Genomic DNA, 23234 nt, shown 5'->3' on the forward strand with positions numbered 1-23234 from the left:
AGACACCATGACTGATGCTACCAAGGTAAGTGTTATGATCTTGCAAGTGACAGCTCCATCAGTCTGGCAGTACCTGAGAGTCCTGAACTGAGTCTACTGTGTAGCAACAAGGGGAAGATCATTGTGGTGGCAGGAGACACCATTACTGATGCTACCAAGGTAAGTGTTATGATCTTGCAAATGACAGCTCCATCAGTCTGAGAGTCCTGAACTGAGTCTACTGTGTAGCAACAAGGGGAAGATCATTGTGGTGGGAGGAGACACCATGACTGATGCTACCAAGGTAAGTGTTATGATCTTGCAAATGACAGCTCCATCAGTCTGAGAGTCCTGAACTGAGTCTACTGTGTAGCAACAAGGGGAAGATCATTGTGGTGGGAGGAGACACCATGACTGATGCTACCAAGGTAAGTGTTATGATCTTGCAAGTGACAACTCCATCAGTCTGGCAGTCCCTGAGAGTCCTGAACTGAGTCTACTGTGTAGCAACAAGGGGAAGATCATTGTGGTGGGAGGAGACACCATGACTGATGCTACCAAGGTAAGTGTTATGATCTTGCAAGTGACAACTCCATCAGTCTGGCAGTCCCTGAGAGTCCTGAACTGAGTCTGCTGTGTAGCAACAAGGGGAAGATCATTGTGGTTGGAGGAGACACCATGACTAATGCTACCAAGGTAAGTGTTATGATCTTGCAAGTGACAGCTCCATCAGTCTGGCAGTCCCTGAGAGTCCTGAACTGAGTCTGCTGTGTAGCAACAAGGGGAAGATCATTGTGGTTGGAGGAGACACCATGACTGATGCTACCAAGGTAAGTGTTATGATCTTGCAAGTGACAACTCCATCAGTCTGGCAGTCCCTGAGAGTCCTGAACTGAGTCTACTGTGTAGCAACAAGGGGAAGATCATTGTGGTGGGAGGAGACACCATGACTGATGCTACCAAGGTAAGTGTTATGATCTTGCAAGTGACAACTCCATCAGTCTGGCAGTCCCTGAGAGTCCTGAACTGAGTCTGCTGTGTAGCAACAAGGGGAAGATCATTGTGGTTGGAGGAGACACCATGACTAATGCTACCAAGGTAAGTGTTATGATCTTGCAAGTGACAGCTCCATCAGTCTGGCAGTCCCTGAGAGTCCTGAACTGAGTCTGCTGTGTAGCAACAAGGGGAAGATCATTGTGGTTGGAGGAGACACCATGACTGATGCTACCAAGGTAAGTGTTATGATCTTGCAAGTGACAGCTCCATCAGTCTGGCAGTCCCTGAGAGTCCTGAACTGAGTCTGCTGTGTAGCAACAAGGGGAAGATTTCATGTTGTTTCTTGTCTCAGGATTACTGTTTTTAGATTATAAAAGGTATAATGTTACCTGGATCTGCCAAAGTAATCCAAATTGCTGTCTGTCGAGACTACGCGTTTCGAAGCATTAATAGCTTCATCATCAGGTCTTCAAGAACACTTATCACTCATCAGAGGTCGTCAAATAAATATAATTTTTACAAACATACATACGAGTCGGCCTACGAACCGTGTGCGCGCACTTATACAGGTTTGTCATGACTGCAGCGGTGAAGGTTGGTGTCGTGAACTTTGTCCCTTGCCGGTCAGCTGTTCCTGGTTAGCTATTACAGTATCATACAATGCATTTGACTGGAAATTTAGTTTGTCGTTTAATAGATCATAACTATGGCTTTTTGTTGCTTTGTATATCTCGTATTCTTCTATGGCGTTCATGAAGCTTCCTTTTGTGCAAAAATGATTGCAATAGTTTTTATATAGGACAAACCGGCCGTGCTTTCAAAACCAGATTCAAAGAACACCTTCCAAAAGCAAAAAATCATTTAAAATCCAATTATGCAGCCCATCTGATTAATGAAAATCATAACTATACAAATTTCGAAACAAACATGACACCCCTACATTTTTGCACAAAAGGAAGCTTCATGAACGCCATAGAAGAATACGAGATATACAAAGCAACAAAAAGCCATAGTTATGATCTATTAAACGACAAACTAAATTTCCAGTCAAATGCATTGTATGATACTGTAATAGCTAACCAGGAACAGCTAATAGCTAACCGGCAAGGGACAAAGTTCACGACACCAACCTTCACCGCTGCAGTCATGACAAACCTGTCTAAGTGCGCGCACGCGGTTCGTAGGCCTACTCGTATGTATGTTTGTAAAAATTATATTTATTTGATGACCTCTGATGAGTGATAAGTGTTCTTGAAGACCTGATGATGAAGCTATTAATGCTTCGAAACGCGTAGTCTCGACAGACAGCAATTTGGATTACTTTGGCAGATCCAGGTAACATTATACCTTTTATAATCTAAGGGGAAGATCATTGTGGTGGGAGGAGATACCATGACTGATGCTACCAAGGTAAGTGTTATGAACTTGCAAGTGACAGCTCCATCAGTCTAGCAGTCCCTGAGAGTCCTGAACTGAGTCTACTGTGTAGCAACAAGGGGAAGATCATTATGGTGGGAGAGACACCATGACTGATGCTACCAAGGTAAGTGTTATGATCTTGCAAGTGACAGCTCCATCAGTCTGGCAGTCCCTGAGAGTCCTGAACTGAGTCTGCTGTGTAGCAACAAGGGGAAGATCATTGTGGTGGGAGGAGACACCATGACTGATGCTACCAAGGTAAGTGTTATGATCTTGCAAGTGACAGCTCCATCAGTCTGGCAGTCCCTGAGAGTCCTGAACTAAGTCTGCTGTGTAGCAACAAGGGGAAGATCATTGTGGTGGGAGGAGACACCATGACTGATGCTACCAAGGTAGGCTAAGTGTTATGATCTTGCAAGTGACAGCTCCATCAGTCTGGCAGTCCCTGAGAGTCCTGAACTGAGTCTACTGTGTAGCAACAAGGGGAAGATCATTGTGGTGGGAGGAGACACCATGACTGATGCTACCAAGGTAAGTGTTATCATCTTGCAAGTGACAGCTCCATCAGTCTGGCAGTCCCTGAGAGTCCTGAACTGAGTCTGCTGTGTAGCAACAAGGGGAAGATCATTGTGGTGGGAGGAGACACCATGACTGATGCTACCAAGGTAAGTGTTATGATCTTGCAAGTGACAGCTCCATCAGTCTGGCAGTCCCTGAAAGTCCTGAACTGAGTCTGCTGTGTAGCAACAAGGGGAAGATCATCGTGGTGGGAGGAGACACCATGACTGATGCTACCAAGGTAAGTGTTATGATCTTGCAAGTGACAGCTCCATCAGTCTGGCAGTCCCTGAGAGTCCTGAACTAAGTCTACTGTGTAGCAACAAGGGGAAGATCATTGTGGTGGGAGGAGACACCATGACTGATGCTACCAAGGTAAGTGTTATCATCTTGCAAGTGACAGCTCCATCAGCCTGGCAGTACCTGAGAGTCCTGAACTGAGTCTGCTGTGTAGCAACAAGGGGAAGATCATTGTGGTGGGAGGAGACACCATGACTGATGCTACCAAGGTAAGTGTTATGATCTTGCAAGTGACAGCTCCATCAGTCTGGCAGTCCCTGAAAGTCCTGAACTGAGTCTGCTGTGTAGCAACAAGGGGAAGATCATTGTGGTGGGAGGAGACACCATGACTGATGCTACCAAGGTAAGTGTCATGATCTTGCAAGTGACAGCTCCATCAGTCTGGCAGTCCCTGAGAGTCCTGAACTGAGTCTGCTGTGTAGCAACAAGGGGAAGATCATTGTGGTGGGAGGAGACACCATGACTGATGCTACCAAGGTAAGTGTTATGATCTTGCAAGTGACAGCTCCATCAGTCTGGCAGTCCCTGAGAGTCCTGAACTGAGTCTACTGTGTAGCAACAAGGGGAAGATCATTGTGGTGGGAGGAGACACCATGACTGATGCTACCAAGGTAAGTGTCATGATCTTGCAAGTGACAGCTCCATCAGTCTGGCAGTCCCTGAGAGTCCTGAACTGAGTGCTGTGTAGCAACAAGGGGAAGATCATTGTGGTGGGAGGAGACACCATGACTGATGCTACCAAGGTAAGTGTTATGATCTTGCAAGTGACAGCTCCATTAGTCTGGCAGTCCCTGAGAGTCCTGAACTGAGTCTACTGTGTAGCAACAAGGGGAAGATCATTGTGGTTGGAGGAGACACCATGACTGATGCTACCAAGGTAAGTGTCATGATCTTGCAAGTGACAGTTCCATCAGTCTGGCAGTTCCTGAGAGTCCTGAACTGAGTCTGCTGTGTAGCAACAAGGGGAAGATCATTGTGGTGGGAGGAGACACCATGACTGATGCTACCAAGGTATGTGTTATGGTCTTGCAAGTGACAGCTCCATCAGTCTGGCAGTCCCTGAGAGTCCTGAACTGAGTCTGCTGTGTAGCAACAAGGGGAAGATCATTGTGGTGGGAGGAGACACCATGACTGATGCTACCAAGGTATGTGTTATGGTCTTGCAAGTGACAGCTCCATCAGTCTGGCAGTCCCTGAGAGTCCTGAACTGAGTCTGCTGTGTAGCAACAAGGGGAAGATCATTGTGGTGGGAGGAGACACCATGACTGATGCTACCAAGGTAAGTGTTATGATCTTGCAAGTGACAGCTCCATCAGTCTGGCTGTTCCTGAGAGTCCTGAACTGAGTCTGCTGTGTAGCAACAAGGGGAAGATCATTGTGGTGGGAGGAGACACCATGAGTGATGCTACCACGGTATGTGCTGAATTCTGGGTCTGGTTGAAAATAGTTGTATGAAGTCAGTAACTTACTTAGGTGATAGTGTCTCAATACAGTGTTAAAACTAAGGATAGGTTGATTCCAAAAGTCGATTCTTGATTTCACAGATTCTTGGTATTGGAATGGGAGTCGAGAATCGACTGCTGAAAGTCGATTCCGATACTGATTCCCGACTCGGCTGCATACATCGCGCAATCGGGAAACTACCGCAGTTGCTGCAATCGCGCAAGACTACAATAAAGATTGCGTGACCCCGGGAGAGGTTCATAATAATGTCTACACGACCACAGGAGATGTTCATGATTTTTCCACGGTCAAGACAATGATATGTTTAAAAGGGTTTATAACTTTTTAATTTTTAAATTGATGGAATCGGAATCAAGAATCAATTTCAAAAGAATCGGTATCAAAAATTTTTGGAATCGACCCATATCTAGTAAAAACAATTTCCAACAAAAAAGAGCTGGTAGCTTATGTATGCACCTTCCACTAAAAATAAATATAACAAACAATGAAGAAAATTTTCCTCCATTGAAGAATTTCTCAGGCAGTGCACAGTGCCCTGTAGAGGGCACTAACAGAGACAGCATTATTATAGTTTTGTTTTAATATTTTATCAAAGTTGCATCCATAAAAAGGTTGATTTAAGTAGTTTATTTCAATGTTAAAAAGAGGTTCAAATAGTATTTCATCATTAGGTCCCAAATTTACTCTTAATTACTTTTCCCTTTGAAAACTTAATAAATGCCATTGACGTAAAAACACACACACATAAACATTAATTTTTACCAACCAATGCTAAGCTGGTGTACAAAAAATAATAAGGATAAACATAATATTTGTTTAATTTTGTCAATCTTATTATTACTATTTTTTAGATATTTTTGGAGTAAAAAGAGTCACTTTAGATCCTTGTGATGAAATATACTAATTTAATAATTTTCTTTTGCTAAGTCAGGGAAAGATTACATTTCAATTATTTATTTATGTTTAAATTTTTCATTATATTCTGTTTCAGTTCTCCAGACTGCTTTTCAACAGTGGTTTCCCCAGAGTTTGTTGTCTTCATAGAGGAATGGCCGTGTTGAAAGACACCCTACTGATGACTCCAATCATGACATAAATATATAACGTTATCTATTCATATCTGTGATATAAAGTATGGTTAACAAAGAAACTGCATAACTATCGAAGGACATTTCAAAAAGAGAAAAATTCAGAATGTGCTTCGAATGTTGTGTTTTTTTGAATTTTTTTATGAAATATTTTAGCTTTAAAATATATTGTTATGGTGTATTCGTGTGGACGTGTTTGGATCACAAAGTTACAAACAGTATCAGAAAATCTTATTTTAACTTGCAAAAGAATAATAATATTTTTTCATATTTATTTGTATTTAAGAAAATAATTTATCTAGGTTTGAAGTTGCTGGAAAGTGTATGTTAGTTTTACAAGCCGTTTTTGTTGACTGCATTTTAACCAAATTATATTTATAATAGTGAATACATGTTTGTATGTACAGTATATAAAATATATTTTTTCCTTTAACATATTATTCAACGTCCTCTTTTAAAACACAAGCTTTAATATATTTAAGCTTATTGTTACCTGTAAATTGTAAGCATGAATGTAAAGTGATAAATATAATTTTGTATTATATTAAGCATCTAATTTTTTTAATGTTTTATTGAACGCCCCAAACTCTCGTGGTCGGTAGATAGTTGGCTAATTCACTCTTTACTTATAAATTTAGTGTAACTGACTCACTCAATAGGATTGAATTTGATTTGGTTCGGATATATTAAATTTTATACAAATTTAAGTGGTTCTATGTTTAGATAGTTTGAGTGGAATTGTATAAGGTTCAGCAATTGCATAGACCTGTAGGTAGACCATTCGTTATAGTAGTTTACGTAACGATTGCGTTAACTTAGTCTTTACGACACGAGTAGAAGGCGAGTGCCTTAAAATCTTCTACAAGTGTTGTAAAGACTATTAAAGCGAGTTGCTACACTACTTTACCTACGACCGTTTTTAATTACTAACAATCTGGTTTTTAATTACTAACAATCACTACTCATAACTTCTTAGAGAGGTTATGTTTTGGTTTATTGTCATTGCCACTGAAAGTGATGCAACGAATTATTGTATAATCAGCTGATTTCATGTAATTACGTGTTTGTTAACACTAATACCGAAACCCCACCTAGGCTGACGTTAACCGAAACCCCCGGTCTGTGAGACCCCATTTGAAAAATAATGGACCCCGCTTAGAAACACACAAACCGAAACCCTCGGTCTGTGAGACCCCGCTTTAAAATACACTAACGCTGGGCTTCTGAGACGGACATGTTATGAACAGACGACCTGTCAAGGTTACGGCACCCATGCAAAATGAACAAATGATATATCAATAGGTAGGGGAGGAAAAGAGGGGAAGGTATTGGGGGAATGGAATCTACCAAGTAAACAGAGTTGCCAACATGCGTTTTTGAAAATTCCCGTGGGCCTGTCAGACCGGGGTTTCGGTATTAGTGTTAAACTTTGTTAAATAATACGTTACTTTTTCAGGGAATAGGTTCTGCTAGCAGTATTCTTACCATAAATACTGTATCAGATACAATTAGGGAAATATTGCATATTTTTTTTGACAACTGAATAATATAGTGAACCAGTTAATTGACAGTTAGATTTCAGCATCGGATAAGTGGTCCACAACGAGTTGGGTGAAAAAGTGGTTAAGAGGTTTTCAAAATAAACCAGAAGCACATTTTCATTTTATATTTTACCTTATTTTGAATTATTAACCTTATTTATTATGAATTGCTGGTATGTAATTTCATACCTGTGTTTCGATTTTGGTGGCAAAAGATTAGCACAAACAGTTTGTGCTCTCGTCAACTTCATCATTTCCATCATTTCAATTTCCATATCGTCAACTTTACACTTTTACTAACTGACATTTTTAAATCAGTTTAATCTACCTTCCTTTAACTTCCACCAACTTAGGCTAACTATACGTGACTATCAAAAGGAACAAGTCGGATCAACAATTAAAATTGTCAACTGATCAGCTTATAGGCTGGAATTATAGATGGTTTGATAATAGACTTGAAAAAAAATTCAGATTGTTTCCAATAGATTGAATAGAGTTTAAAATGTTTTGAGGATAAATTTAATAAAATCTGTTATGGTTGAAACTTTCTGGAACTAACATATAAGTATATTTAAACTGAGTAAAAATTATCTAACGTAAATTTATTACTCCTTGTGACTTCTTGGGTCAGAAAAAATCATGAAAACAATATGTATCTTTCTCAGTACTGTTTGTGGCAAAACACAGTATGTTGATATTTTTGTTACTGAAACAGTTAAACATATTAAAATAATTTAGGACAAACAAGTTTCTAAAAATGTACTTTTTCACTCATTGATCATGTTTATTAATCAACATTTCCAACTGTAAATGCACAAAGAAAGCAATCAGCTGTTTGCACTGAATGGTTAAAAATAGACTTAAGTATAAACCACAACTGCAGCATGTGCGATGAATGTGCGTTATAGAGCAAGCAGAAATAGATCTATACATGATTCATTGGAAACTTCGAGTCAGTAAACCAGCCGAGTTTATGTTGGAAACGTGTTCCTCAGAACAATTCCTAATAAATAGGTTTTGTAAATTTTCTCAGATCTAAGATCTAAAGAGTACTATTGAAAATAGCTTGTTTGTAGTATTTCTATGCTTAGTTATTTAGTTTCATTTTATTTTCTGTACTATACTCCGTTCACAAAATTTTGGCGGTTTCAGGAGAAGTTCCCCTACCACATATTTTCCCTTAATGTATATGATTCAGCTGATTAACTTTTTGGCAAACCTCAGCCGTCCAGCCATTGTTTTAAAAGTTTGATCAAGTAGAGGGGATAGAATTCTTCCCCTTAACCTACATTTTGTCAACAGAGTTTTAAATTTTATTGTGTTCATCAAACTTTAATTTGATTATTTATTTTAATTTTTAATTATTTAGTTTTTATTAGGAATTTTTAGTATGTTCTATGTTTTTTCACCATTATAATAACTGGTTTCGTAAAAAGTAACTGTTAGGTACATAAAAAGATAAATGTTTACAATATTAGTTGAGCGGAGCGAGCGAAGCTCTTATACGTCGACTCTTATGCATTTCGTAATACGCAAACTCCTCCTAGATGGCTGAATCAATCGTTTTCAAATTTTGCATGGTGATAAAGACCATATCGGTGAGTGCCAACATCTATATGGCGTTAAAAAAGTCTCACAGGAATCCGCCCCACTGGGTCTCAAAGTTTCAATGTAATCCTGATGGAAGCAGTATTTGACACATAAACAAAGACATAGGCCTATGATCAGCTGTTGACTTTTAAATGCAGTAGATAAAGAAATAGCTGTTAGGATTATTCCACAGATATTAGAACAGAAACGGTATGGATTAAAAATATAATCAAATGACGACACTAGCTTGAGGTCCGTGACGTAGGAAGTGGCGAAGGAAGTAGTAAAGGTGAGCAGTCTGGAGTGTGGAAACTGTTTATGACGATTAGATTTAGGTATCTGCATTCCTAAAATTCTTTGGGAAGGGAGGAAAACGGGTCCGCGACGTAAGAAGTGGTGAAGGAAGTAGTCAAGGCGAGCTGTCCGGAGTGTGGGAACTGTTTATGACTATTAGATTAAGGTATCTACAATCCTAAAATGCTATTGGAAGGGAAGGAAACAGGTACGCAACGTAGAAAGTGGTGAAGGAAGTAGTCAAGGCGAGCTGTGCGGAGTGTGGAAACTCTTTATGACGATTAGATTAAGGTATCTGCATTCCTAAAATTCTATGGGGAGGGAGGAAAACAGGTCGGTGACGTAGGAAGTGGTGAAGGAAGTAGTCAAGGCGAGCTGTCCGGAGTGTGGGAACTGTTTATGACTATTAGATTAAGGTATCTGCAATCCTAAAATGCTATTGGAAGGGAAGGAAACAGGTACGACGTAGGAAGTGGTGAAGGAAGTAGTAAAGGCGAGCTGTTCGGGGTATGGGATATGTTTATGGCCATAAGATTAAGGTATTTGCAATCCTAAAATTTTATTGGAAGGGAGGAAAACAGGTCCGCGACGTAGGAAGTAGTGAAGGAAGTAGTCAAAGCGACCTGTCCGGAGTGTGGAAACTGTTTATGACGATTAGATTAAGGTATCTACAATCAAAAAATGCTATTGGAAAGGGAGGGAAACAGGTCGGTGACGTAGGAAGTGGTGAAGGAAGTAGTCAAAGCGACCTGTCCGGAGTGTGGAAACTATTTATGACCAATAGATTAGGGTATTTTCAATCCAATAATGCTAAAGGAAGGGAGGGAAACAGGTCTGAGACGTAGGAAGTGGTGAAGGAAGTAGTCAAGGCAAGCTGTCTGGAGTCTGGGAACTGTTTATGACGATTAGATTAAGGTATCTACAATCTTAAAATTCTATGGGAAGAGAGGGAAGCAGGTCCGCGACGTAAGAAGAGGTGAAGGAAGTAGTAAGGTGAGCAGTGTGGAGTGTGGGAACTGGAAACCGTTTGTGGCAGTTCGATTAATGTATCTGCAATGCTGAAATGCTATGAGATGGGATGGCAGCATGACCACGACATAGAAAATGGCGAAAGAAGTAGTAAAGGATAGCAGTGAGGAGTGTGGGCAATGTTTTTGGCAATTAGATTTACGTATCTAAAATACTAAAATGCTATGGAAAGTGATGAAAGCGGGTCCACGATGTAGGAAGTGGCTTAGAAAGTTGTAAAGTATGAGTATAGTGTGACAACCGTCTGTGGCAGTTAGAATAATGTATCTTCAATCCTAAAATGCTATGAGAAGGGAAGGAAACAGGCCCCACAACGTAGGAAGTGGTTAAGGAAGTAGTAAAGGCTGGCAGTGCAGAGTGGGGGAACCGTTTGGGCATCTAGATAAATGTATATAATTCTTAAATTCTATGAGAAGGGAAGGAAACAGGTCTATGACGTAGGAAATGGTGAAGGAAGTAGTAAGGCTTAATTTGTAATATAACCCAGTTTCAAGAACATTTTTAATAAATTACATTTTTGTTTTTATGTTGCGTTGAAGTTCTTGTGGCGAAATGCACATCAGGAATTTAATAACATCAAGAACTTCAAGGCAACATAAAACAAAAAGCTAATTTAGTAAGGCTTGCAGTGCAGAGTGTGGGAACTGTCTTTGGCAATTACATTAATGTATCTGCAATCCTAAAACGCTATGGGAAGAGAGGGAAACAGGTCCACGACGTAGGGGGTGGTGAAGGAATTTGTAAAGGTGAGCAGTGTTGGGTGTGGGAATGGATTAATGTATCTGCAATGCTAAAATGCTATGGGAAGAGACTGTAGACTGTAGGTTAAAATGATTACGAAGCACGAATCGATACATATTTCGATACATGCAATCACTTTCAATAGATATTTACAACTGATTTGACAACAGCTGATTTTTACTCCATAGAGGCTAAAAACGATTTTTCCTCACTAAAGAGTAAAAATGATACTTTAGAGCCGCAATGCAAAAAAATTAAAAAGTTTAAAATCAAAATTTTAAAGCTTAAAAATTATTTAAAAACGACTGTTTTTACTTCAGTATGACAAAAACAATATAATATGAACCCTTGATGACTCCGCTCAATTTTGTGGATGCTTCGGCGAACGCCACCTAGTATAGTTTAAAACTTGGTTATTATAGAGCTGCATGTACAATGTCACAGCTGTTTTGATTTTGTTATTTTTTTAAACCAGTTTAGTTTGATCGGTTCTATTTTAAAGTTTTATCTGTAAGTGTTGAAGCCAACTGACAAGCAGCTGCAAAACATAATTTATCATGTTTACTTTGAGAAACTGGTTCACACAACTGGCTCGCCACTCTGGTTTATTTCTGTTGTGTTTATTCTCGGATCTATAGTGGGTCATGTTTAGCTTAGCTGGTTGTACAGCCAAGTCAAGAGAAGCCAGCTATAGTTAATGTGGGAGGGGGAAACTATCCGAAACATAGAAGATGCTATATTTAATGTAATGCTTGGTTTAAGCTGAAGTCAAACACTGGTTGTGCAAGCTATTTTTCCTGCTGAGAGCAAAAAAATATTTTTCCCTACAACACTAAGCAGCTGGATTTTGTACTCTTTGAGGACCTGAAAGTCTTTGTTTACCAAAACGGAACGGTAAATCAGTTAGAGTCCGGAAATCTACTAATCACTATTATGGGACACTTTTTTAAAAAGTTTGTTCAGTGCTCTCAATGACGTGCACAATACAATTTAGACTGGTTTGGACAAGCACATTACACTTTTACAATAAATGCTGGAATGGTTTTAAACGTTAACTATTTTTACAAAAATTGAAATTTCTGTCATTTTAACAGGGATCACAGATTAGAAATCAGCCCAACCTGGACACTAATTTTTAGTAAATTAATTATGTATCATGTAAATATGGCCCAGAAATTTCTTCAGAGATAACAAAAATAACACAGGTATCATCAGTGACCCCCTGAACAACAACAATCCTGAACGTTCTACAAAACTCCACATACATTTGCCAAACCCACCCCAATATAACCTACGACGACGCACACAACCCTCTTTAGTTGAATAGTAGTTTGTCCTGAAGATGAATAGCTGCTACGCATCCGAAACGTCGGCCTCTACGCCATCACCCGAAGACCTAGATATTTCTTTCTACAACAGCTGTATTAGCTAGTTGTAACAGCTGTTTGCATAGCTCCTGTTAAATAATTTGGAAATTTAAAAGCATTGCTTCCACTCTAATAAGACAATTGTCATGCGATCGACTCCAGTTCTTGGTATTTAGTTCACAGTAAAAACGCACATTATCATAATCTAACAAAACATGTTGTAAACTGTATGTCCTCATTATTTTTAAGATTCGGAATTCTAAATTTAGTTCGAATTAGTAGCTTCGACTGAGTAAATAAAATTAAATTACACCTTCTAAAACGGACGCTGTACACACCTGCACTTCTCACACTTTAGTTTCCTCGGTATATTTCGGTAATCTAGTTTATAGTATTATAACGAGTTGTCTCTCAACATATTAAACTAATTTGGCAACCTTCGTTTAAAGGTGTTGTGAAATAAACTTAAGTACATCTGGTTTCTAACACCTGGTCTAAATTCAGAATGTTTCATGACTATTTTAAAGTAACCCAAAAATTGTTCTGCTTACTAAATTTTTCAAACCCATTGGGCGAACTAGTGAAGAATTGGATGACTGTAAAATATGTCAACCAGATTTAAAAGTTAAATCCTGATTCAAAAATAAATTAAACATGTTTCTTTTAGAATTTGGCATAATATGAGTGGTGAAATTCTATCATGAAAATAATATTGACTTACATGCCTACACCACAGTATGGCAGTACTTTGTCAAACACCATTACTAGATGCTTTATACTATTCTCTAAGAATATATATGAACAATAATTTTTGTCAAATGTTGATGCTTTAATTTTACTGCAGTTATCTTATGTACTTTATGTTAAAGTCTCTCGTTTTGTAGATTTTTCAATTGTCTATGTTTAATATTCATCAATCCATAAATTAATATTAATTACCTAAAACATTAAAAAAAACTTTGAATCTCAACCAATGTAGTTAACACTAGAATTTCCCTTATACAGTATTGCCTTTAATTGTGATTTATTATTTGCAACCAAGTAATATAACAAACATTTTGCAATCCAAATTTAAACTGCAGGATTAATATTCTTTACATCTGTGCTAAGATATTGTACCTAATTATAGACTCAAGCTACAGGGCCTTAAGTAACAAAATATTTCCTATATCATTAGGTACATATCTACTGTTTTTTCTCGATTCCCGTAAATTCTCCATGCTAACCGACACGTACACTTTATTCACAATGATGTAAGAAAAAATTAATCTCCAAGTGTCTTCGCTGCAGAAATATTTACACTCAAAATAAATTCCAATCCAACACAAGCATTGAAGAACCGTTCTCGCTCGTTGAGTCAAAACGGAAACGGCAGCAGAATGTCTCAAAATAAATGAGGCGTCGGAAATGACTTCGGACAGTTGGATCCGGTATTTCTCATTTATTTTTGCCAGATCTCAAATGTAAGTTGCGATCTGACGTAGTACCAGAGTTAAGGAGGAGTTCTCCGGATTACTGGTTTACATCGTGCAGGAAATATGTCGTTGGAACGAGCTGTTAGGAACAAGGTATGTGTTTACGGTGTTAATGAGGTTTAGCTTATCATTATTTCACGTGCGGATAAAAATATGATTCCAAATTTAGTTTGAGTATTTTGAGCTAAAAGTAGACTTCAAAACTTGCTGTTTGCGGAATTATGTGATTTGGTGTTGAACTTGTACGAAATACTTTGCTTCTTAGCTCCGAACATTTTCATGGCAGTAGTCTTGATTATTCGATCTCGGTTATCCGACCTTTTGTGTTATTTTTCCACTATGTTGGTCGTTGAAACATTACTCACTTCAACATTTTAACCTTATTATACTGCTCTTATATTTACAAGTTTGTATTAATTATGAATAGTAATTTTGACACATTCATGGAAAAACAACAATATTATACCCATAAATCTAATAATAAAAATCTGCTTGGAATGGAATTTAAATAGTTTTAAGTTTATTTTCATTCACAGTTTGTAGGACAAAAATATGTAAGAAAAAACTTGCTGAAAAAGAACATCCCCCAAACTCATTTATACTACATTATTTTTCAACAATTTTCTTTTGGAGAGGGAATTTTACTTGTTAAAAGAATTTTGGAAGATAAATTCAATCTGTACAGTTCTTCTAATACATTTGTACAAATTTTGTAGATAAACTAATATAGACTATATGACAAATCAACAAGAATCAAACTAGGAGACTTCAGATTCGAAGATGAGCACTATAATGACTCAGAGATAAGCAGATAATTTTCACTAATAAAGGTTTGAAATAAATTCAGTTAATGTTTTCAAGCCTCACATAATACAGTAATTCACTATGATTAAGTTTATTGCACTTACGTAAAACTTTGAAATGTATTTTTAGCAACTAATGCAACATTTTTCAAACATATGCTAAAATCAAGCGTCATTTACTACGAGTCCTGTGGTTGATGAGATGAAACCCTCAACTTCAGAGTGATTTTGGAAGAAATCCAAGTTGTCAAACATACATCCGTCGTCTGATTTCTGTCTGAAACACCTGCTGTCAACATTGACAACTGATTGTTAACATTTATTTAATCGTATGAATTCAGTTAAAAGTTCATGAATAGCCTTGTTCAAATGTCCTAGCATTTAAATTGTACAGTGAGAATTGAGAAGGTTTCTACATTTCTATAGAATGCAATACAAACAACTGTGATATTCTCTATTACACAATTTTTAGTAGTCTTTGAGTATTATTTCATATGTATTAAATTACGAAGTATTAAGCTCATTTAAATTTAAAAAATACATGTGTTGTGGGCATCAGCAATATTTTTAATAAGAAGAGGTACTTTCCTGTTAAAGGAAACATTCATTATTATCGATGATTTCTTTTCAATATATTGATATTTTTGTTTTACTTCACGGTCGGTATTTCTCCTGTTTTAATATCTTCAAACACATTTAAATTACAAATTAAGAACTAACCTTGTTTAGGCAAAAATGATAGCCTATAACTTATATTGGATTAGGAAATGAAACTATTCTAAACTAACTTAACATAACTAACCAAACTTGCTGTAGGCTAAGTTATCGTTTCAAAATTCCGTTTGATAACAGAAAAGGCATATGGAATAGGCTATCATACGGAATTTTGAAATGTTACAGCAAGTTTGGTTGGTTAGGTTAGTTTAGAACGGTTTCATTTCAATATAATTTTTTTTTATTGTTTGTTGACACTGAACAATATTTATTTACCGTATCCTTATCGTAGTTGTCAGCTGATATGTTTCAATTTTGTTACCATCAATATATCGGATAGAAAACAAAAATATCGATATATTGAAAAGAAGTCATCGATAATAATGTTCCCTTTAACAGGAAAGTACCTAAGAAGAATAAGAAATATAACCAGCCAAGAAACAGCCCTCATAGCATACAGAGCCCTATTCGCTATTAGCTTCACATCAGCGCCACGGAATTGTAGCCTGGGGATCTACAACGCAGAAAAATATGGGAAAAAAGCATTCAGGACAATAACAAGATCAGAAGAACAAATCCATCACATGCCCCTCTTCATTCAACATAACGTAATGACGGTCTTCCCACTTTATATTTGCGAAGCAAAAATCCTTACCATCCTATCCAAACCCAACCTAAGACAAGCACAACACCACAATACCAGAAATAAAACAAACATTGCCATACCACAACACAGACTTAAAAAAACAACACAACCACATACTCTGAATCGATGTTCTATAATCAATTACCCCAACATTTAAAATCGAACACACCCTACATTGGAAAAAATTAAAATTATACTTAACCGCTAGGCCATACTACACAATAAAAGAATTCATAAAGGAACACACATACACAAAACATTAAACATAGAAACTCCCAAAAAGGAAGAATATTGATAACTCTCCGGAAGTAAGGAAGTAAGATCAATATTTACAACCTTCATTTTCCTTTTCCTTGAACAAAATTAAACCCAAAATACTTTCAGATCCTCAACAAGCGTAACCAGGAGCAGGAGAAGGAAGCTCTGGAATGGATAGAATCTGTCCTGGGAGAGAAGTTTCCTGCGAAGGAACGTTACGAGGACATCATCAGGGATGGACAAGTCCTGTGTCGACTGATGAACAAACTTTCACCTAACAGTGTGCCGAAGATACACAGCGCTGGCAGCCAGTTCAAGATGATGGAAAATATCAACAAGTAAGTTAAGGTTGTGGAGAACAAAATACAAATTATTCTCTTCTATTTGCCAAATTCCACATAATAATGTCAATATATTTGTTATATTACATTTTTACAGAAAAGGATAATTAATGTTTAAATGTTTTAAAAAGTCCTTTATTACTTAATAGCTGTACCCGCGGGCTTTGCCCCGTTTAACTTCATATGTGAGCTCGTTCGCATGGCTCAATCACGTCCTGGTTGAAGTTCGTTCGCTACGCTCACTCACCTTTAGGTTGGAGCTCGTTCGCTGCGCTCACACGTCCCGGTTGAAGTTCGTTCGCTACGCTCACTCACCTTTACGGTTGGAGCTCGTTCGCTGCGCTCACTTGCCTTCAGGTTAGCTCGTTCGCTACGCTAACTCGCCTCCGGGTTGAAGTTCGTTCGCTACGCTCACTCACTTTTGGTTTAAAATTAGCTGTTGTAAAATATAAAAAAAAAATAATAGTGCTGCACTCTGTTGGTAATCCTTGTAACTTTAATGCTATTTAACATCATAGAACAGAACCAACTTGTTTAATTGAAACAGCTGTTAAGATTCATTAATTCCATTTAAATATGAGTACTCATTAGGTTAACATGTGAAACTCCAGAGCCACTGGGGCGGAGCCCGAGAGTCCGATCAGAATAAAAACCACTTAGTTTTCCTATTTAATGCCTAAAGAATCAGTGTACCAAATTTCAGCCTCCTAGGTAAGTGGGAAGTGGGAGAATTAGTGATGAGTGAGTCAGTCAGTGAGGGCTTTGCCTTTTATATATATATAGATTTTCAAGATTTATTTCTTCTTGAGTATGGATTTAGAAGATTGTTTTTTAAATGGCTTTGTTTTTTATGCACAGTACCCATACACCAAAAAGCTTTTCTACAAAATGGGAGATTCACAGATGCAGTATAAAAAAAAAAACAGTATTTTTACTATTAAGTGAGTAGTGACTGTTAATTTTATCTGTTTACCTAGCTAGAACATTCTATATGAATAAGAGGTTAAATTACCTTGATTTAATTAAATTGTCTAGTGATTCCTAGTACCTGCTCTAAGGGTGTATGCGGATCGTTTTGGTGACTATGTCACCTTCCTAGGATCCTTGTCAAGAATATCAATCTTTGCTTATATTGAGGTTGTCAAAGCAATAAACACAAACACAAAAATATTTAGGCAAGACAGAAAAAATAAATACTTAACTACAACTGAGGCCACATAGTCGCCATAGACATAGACATGACTGAAGAGACATAGTTGCCAAAACGATGGTCATCCACCCTTAGGGGAAGTAATAGGAATCACTAGACAAAATCTTAATAAAGAAAATTTAACCTCTTATTTTTTCCTTATTTAAGTGATTCGAGAATATACAATTTACTGTACGATGGGAAACACTACAGCTTTTTGAATGCTTGTGAAATGCTCTCATAGAGTGGTTAGATTGGTCGATACCCTCTCGCATATACAAGATGAAATTAGCCCGAACTGTTTGTTTATCTAAGAGCGTTTAGAGTTGTTTATATTCCGCGAACCGAGATGAATTTCAGTCCAGAACCAGACAAAACATGTCAAGATAATGTGAAATGGGTTGTACTGTAGAAAAGTAGGAAATCTTGTTATTAAATAAGATTAAATTAATACAATTGAATTAAAATGTCAAAAATAAAGAAAAAAGATATGTAATTGAGGGAGATGAAGGTAAATCATGTATGTGAAAGTTTTATTCGAAGATTTGGTCAGTTTTTCTCATATCAGCCTACACAAGATTTTAAAATAATCAAAATCAAAATGGTGGTATCCTCTACTTACCAGATTTAAAATTCATAACTTAATAGTAGAAATTTGTTTCTAAAAGCGTTGACGGATGTGTAACTATTATATGCAACAGATGTACCGATTGAGATGTGTGTATTGTCACAGAAAACGTACTACTATAACCCAGAATGCCAACCGCATGGTAAAAAGCATTAAGCGGTTTGAGAGAGCTTTGCCTGTCAATCCGTAGGCAGCGCCACCAGCGTTGCTATGCTATTGCATGGCAACGCTGGTGGCGCTGCCTACGGATTGACATTCTGGGTTATAGTAGTACGTTTTCTGTGGTATTGTGTGGGGTTGTCTGACCGTTACAATGTAAAGATTACAATGTTTATATTTTGTGTTCTCTTCCCATTGCAAAAGCACAGGTACAACAGCTAGTTTTATGATAAAGCAAAGTTAGATACTAAGTATACAGAGATTTGTCTATACACTATTAAATTTTTGCTATCGAGTGTATACATACAGGGTGAATAAAAAGTCAAGACCCCCCATCTAATATTTTTCCAAGTAAATATACAGAGATATCCTTTTGGTGGTCGAGCAATCTTAGCAGGAAGTTTCATTTTATGATTTTGAAACTTTTGAGTGTCCCCCCAAAAGAACTCAAATATTTTAAATGCAAACCCCCTTCAAGTGACACCTCATTTTGAAGTGTTTACAAAAACTTAAATAATGATGAAAACTAGAGGTCGCTATCTCTTCTCTATCCAAAATGGTAGCCCGTCAAATGTTGTGGAAAATCAACAGTAAAAATTGTTAATATTGGCTGCCATTTTGGATAGAGAAGAGATAGCGAGCTCTGGTTTTCACCATTCTTTAAGTTTTTGTAAACACTTCAAAATGAGATGTCACTTGAAGGGGGTTTACATTTAAAATATTTGAGTTGCCCCCAAAATCCCCCGTTTGGAGTGTCCCCCTAAAAGGCCGATTCGGGGGACAACAAAAATGATTCAATAGAAACCCCTATCAAGTGACACCTCATTTTGAAGTGTTTAAAAAAAACTTAAAGAATGGTGAAAACCAGAGCTCGCTATCTCTTCTCTATCCAAAATGGCAGCCAATATTAACAATTTTACCGTTGATTTTCCACAACATTTGACGGGCTACCATTTTGGATAGATAAAAGATAGCGACCTCTAGCTTTCACCATTCTTTAAGTTTTTGTAAACACTTTCAAATGAGGTGTCACTTGAAGGGGGTTTACATTTAAAATATTTGAGTTGCCCCCAAAATCCCCCTTTTGGGGGGACACTCAAAAATTTCAAAATGATAAAATGAAACTTTCTGCTAAGATTGCTCGACCACCAAAAGGATATCTCTGTATATTTACTTGGAAAAATATTAGATGGGGGGGTCTTGACTTTTTATTCACCCTGTATTAAGTGTTCATTACTACAATGCATATATTTTGCATGTATACAGAGAGTTCACACTGCATATAGTATACAAAGGCTCCAAGTTATAGATTTATCTAAATATACAGAATTATTTGTCATTACACACTGCAATAAAGATTTTGCCGACTGCATTTACAGAGTTTTAAGCTGTTGATGTTTTCTTTGCTTATAGCATTTTTTTGTGTTGTTTGTCCTACAATTTTATTGATTCGTGCAGATAATAGCCTCCTGTAATACAAGGTCACGGCGAGACAAAAGTGGCAACGCTGCAGACCCGGCATGATTAAACAGCTGTTGCACTAATTAATAATGGAGCATATGCACTATATTTATGTTTACAAGTTTATTGTTTCTGTTATTACCACGGCAACAGGCATGCCACTCACCAATTTCCACGGCCTTGTATTAGAGGAGGCTATATGGTAGATACTTTGTATTCTACCTGTGTTTTATGTAAAAAAAATTCACATTATTTCTACTCTTTTATAACTTTTAATTTTTAATTATATTGTTTTAACACAGTAATACAAAACTTGTATCGCTTTCCAGTTTCCTGAAGGCCATACAAGCATACGGAGTGTCTGATGTAGATCTTTTCCAGACAGTAGATTTGTTCGAGAAGAAAGACATCGGCCAAGTAACAACTACTTTGTTTTCCTTGGGAAGAGCAGTAAGTGATCTAGATCTTACATCTATTAATTGAGTAACATAAAAAGAGTTTTACAGGCCAGAGATAGATTATCTACCTTAAACCTTGGCTTAGGAATTTGATGTTTACACCAATAGAAAATTTTTGAAGTTAACAAAAATTATCAGACCTCACTATGTAGCTGACGTGTACACTTCGATGTGTGTTTAGGAAATTTTTAAATGATCTCCCGCCACATGTGATGTGGGTCAGTGATACATTTTTTTTACCACAAGAAACATTGAAAACCAAGATGAATTCATGAGGAAATTCAAAAATTATTTACTGATGAGGTCATATTTTTCTATTGAAGTATATCTGGGGGAAAACTTGACAACACAACTTTGACGACCACGGACAGGCTGCCCTACTAGTGGGATCACCAAGTATCAAGTATATTCGATGCTGACATTCATCGTCAGTTTACTTAAGGTTGTGGCAATGAGTGAGGGTAAAGTGCAGAAATGGGTTTGAGGGTGTAAAATTGCCCTTTAAAATGTCCATTTCAGTAGGAATTCTTTTTGGTGGGTACCTAGACTTCTCACAGAAGTGCACCATGGAAAAAAGTTTTCACGACCATCTTTAAACTCCCTGACCTAATTCCTCACTTTACTCCTTGCACATATTATGATTTCCTCAATTGTCTATGTAACCTTAACATCTAATTTTCCGCAGACCTACACACATCCTGAATGGCCTGGGCCTTGGCTGGGGCCGAAGCCTTCAGAAGAACACAAACGCAGCTTCACTACGCAGCAACTCCGCAGCGGAGAGAGTGTCATCGGACTTCAAGCTGGCTTTAACAGAGGCGCTACTCAGGCTGGCCAAAACTTTGGAGCTGGCAGGAAAATACTGCTTGGGAAGTAGTGAAACCTGACAATTTAAGTTGTCAATATATTTTTGTGACTATCTGTTTAACAATTATTTTTAACTGTTTTATTCTTGATATTATATAATTTAGCAAGACCTAGGTACAGAATCATTGCACCTACGTTTTCCAAGGTACTTTGAAGCAAAAAAAAAAAATACTGTTTGTTGAAATTGTTATGAATAGGTATAATTTGTATGTCCATAGGCACAAAAACTCTCATTCAGATTAAAATTTTGGTAAAATTTCAACCAAATTTGTCGACAAAGTCTAGACTAAGTTTTCTTGGAGATTGTATCAGATTTAAAGATACCAGTATTGTACTATTTCATTCATGTATTTTATTGTAAAAATCAATAAAAAATATTTATATACTTAGAACTTTTTTTCCACAATAATTTATTTTACAAATTTTATATATAAAAATTCTAGTTTAGTAAAATCTAAGAAGTTTACAATTTCTCAGACAAGTGTGAAGGTACATTGGATGACGACAGGTGAAGATATGAAAAAACACAATGGGTATTCAACTCAATTGCAATGCAATTGCCTTTGATAAGCAGTCTGGCTTCACCCTAGCAAATACATTGTCTAAGATCAATGGTGTAATTTAACCTCAAAAGTGTTCTCTTTGAAAACAATGTATTACACTTTTTTGAATCAATGTAGTTTAGAACTAAAAGATTATTCTGTTTGTGCTGTAGTTTTTATGAATACACTTATTCATTGTTATGTCTTGGATTTTGTATCCCTGCAAATTATTTGGTTTTTGGATTAAGAGGACTTTGAATTCACATTTTAAATGCAAATTATTTATTCACTCATAACATCTTAAAATGCACAAAGTTCCAAGACTTTATTGTCGTCCCAATAAAAACTAAACCAAAATAAAACTAATCAAGTAAACATAAATAAGTTTGAATTACTGGTACTCTATTCAGGGGGGCTTCAGGATGGATCCTTGTGAAGGGGGGATTGCTTCATATTATGAATTCAAATACCCCCCTCCCCCAATTGAATTTCAGTTACATTATTAATCTATAACGATGTGCATTACATACTTTGAGTAATTTTCATATTAATATTTAACTATATAAATTAATTAATAACAATAATAACTAAATAACATTACGGTATGAAATCTTTCTTCAACTCTCAAGAGGGGGTTATATGGCATCGAAGTCGCCACTGACTCCATATTGTATTAAATATTGAATGCAAATAAAACTTTTAGAAAACTTAATTACGTATTTTTTTTTACCTTTTATAAACTCTTAAAATTACATAATATCTAGTTTCATGATGGATAGCCTCTGGATCATTAAAATTAGCAGAATATGGTTTATTTTACCTTGCCTAAAATGATCCTGTATAGTCGTCAAACACGACAGCTGTTTCGTGCTACAATGAGTGTACTTTATGTGTTTTTGGACGCGCTCAACCGCGGGCTAAATGAGTTGATTTTGTGTTTCTTCACTTTGAAGATGTGCTCATTGTAGCACGAAACAGCTGTCGTGTTTGACGACTATACAGGATCATTTTAGGCAAGGTAAAATAAACCATATTCTGATAATATCTAGGAATTTTCATGATTTCTATCCTGCACAAAACCAGTTTTGGTAACTTTATATTAATCACCAGTAATTCTTACATCAGAACATGCATTCTAAGAGTGGTATGAGTCATAAAAGACAATTCTCTTGCACAATTGTGTCGCATGTCGTATATAAACACCTGATTCACCTACGTTGGTGCGAGCGTAGGCGTAGAACTCGGTAGATCGTTTGGCAAAGTATCATTATTGTCCTTGGTGCCACCTGCTGCCAAAATAATTCGTCGTCTAAAAATATATAGTAAC

The 23234-nt window shown here is 37.0% G+C and overlaps 2 protein-coding genes and 1 long non-coding RNA gene across 4 annotated transcripts in view; all 3 read left to right on the plus strand.

Annotated features, from left to right (window-relative positions):
* The window catches only part of LOC128984717 (TBC domain-containing protein kinase-like protein), a 29869-nt gene extending 26208 nt beyond the window's left edge, over positions 1-3661 (plus strand). The window contains exons 18-27 of the mRNA XM_054404059.1: positions 31-159; positions 312-407; positions 547-675; positions 815-943; positions 1083-1211; positions 2023-2138; positions 2541-2652; positions 2791-2925; positions 3065-3193; positions 3467-3661. Of these exons, the coding sequence (XP_054260034.1) occupies positions 31-159; positions 312-407; positions 547-675; positions 815-943; positions 1083-1211; positions 2023-2138; positions 2541-2652; positions 2791-2925; positions 3065-3193; positions 3467-3661 (1299 nt within the window). The remainder of the gene's footprint in view (positions 1-30; positions 160-311; positions 408-546; positions 676-814; positions 944-1082; positions 1212-2022; positions 2139-2540; positions 2653-2790; positions 2926-3064; positions 3194-3466) is intronic.
* Positions 3662-4554: 893 nt separating this feature from the next.
* Positions 4555-6364, plus strand: LOC128986853 (uncharacterized). The gene is made up of 2 exons (XR_008490162.1): positions 4555-4665; positions 5708-6364. It is a non-coding gene; the product is annotated as an uncharacterized LOC128986853 (long non-coding RNA).
* A 7458-nt stretch (positions 6365-13822) lies between these two features.
* Positions 13823-21750, plus strand: LOC128985783 (muscle-specific protein 20-like). 2 transcript variants are annotated; one of them, XR_008490072.1, is made up of 5 exons: positions 13823-13934; positions 16389-16600; positions 20370-20490; positions 21184-21441; positions 21480-21750. XR_008490072.1 is itself a non-coding variant. In XM_054405654.1 (4 exons), the coding sequence occupies exons 1-4, from the start codon at positions 13905-13907 to the stop codon at positions 21373-21375; spliced, it is 555 nt and encodes a 184-aa protein (XP_054261629.1). In that variant the 5' UTR covers positions 13823-13904; the 3' UTR covers positions 21376-21750. The 2 variants fall into 2 exon arrangements, 1 of the variants encoding a protein (XP_054261629.1); XM_054405654.1 differs by having other exon boundaries at positions 21184-21750.
* Positions 21751-23234: the final 1484 nt, after the last annotated feature.

Source organism: Macrosteles quadrilineatus, unplaced genomic scaffold, assembly GCF_028750875.1.
Source record: "Macrosteles quadrilineatus isolate MER2022 unplaced genomic scaffold, UCM_ALF_1.0 Scaffold_2__2_contigs__length_208266976, whole genome shotgun sequence".
Lineage (NCBI taxonomy): Eukaryota > Metazoa > Arthropoda > Insecta > Hemiptera > Cicadellidae > Macrosteles > Macrosteles quadrilineatus.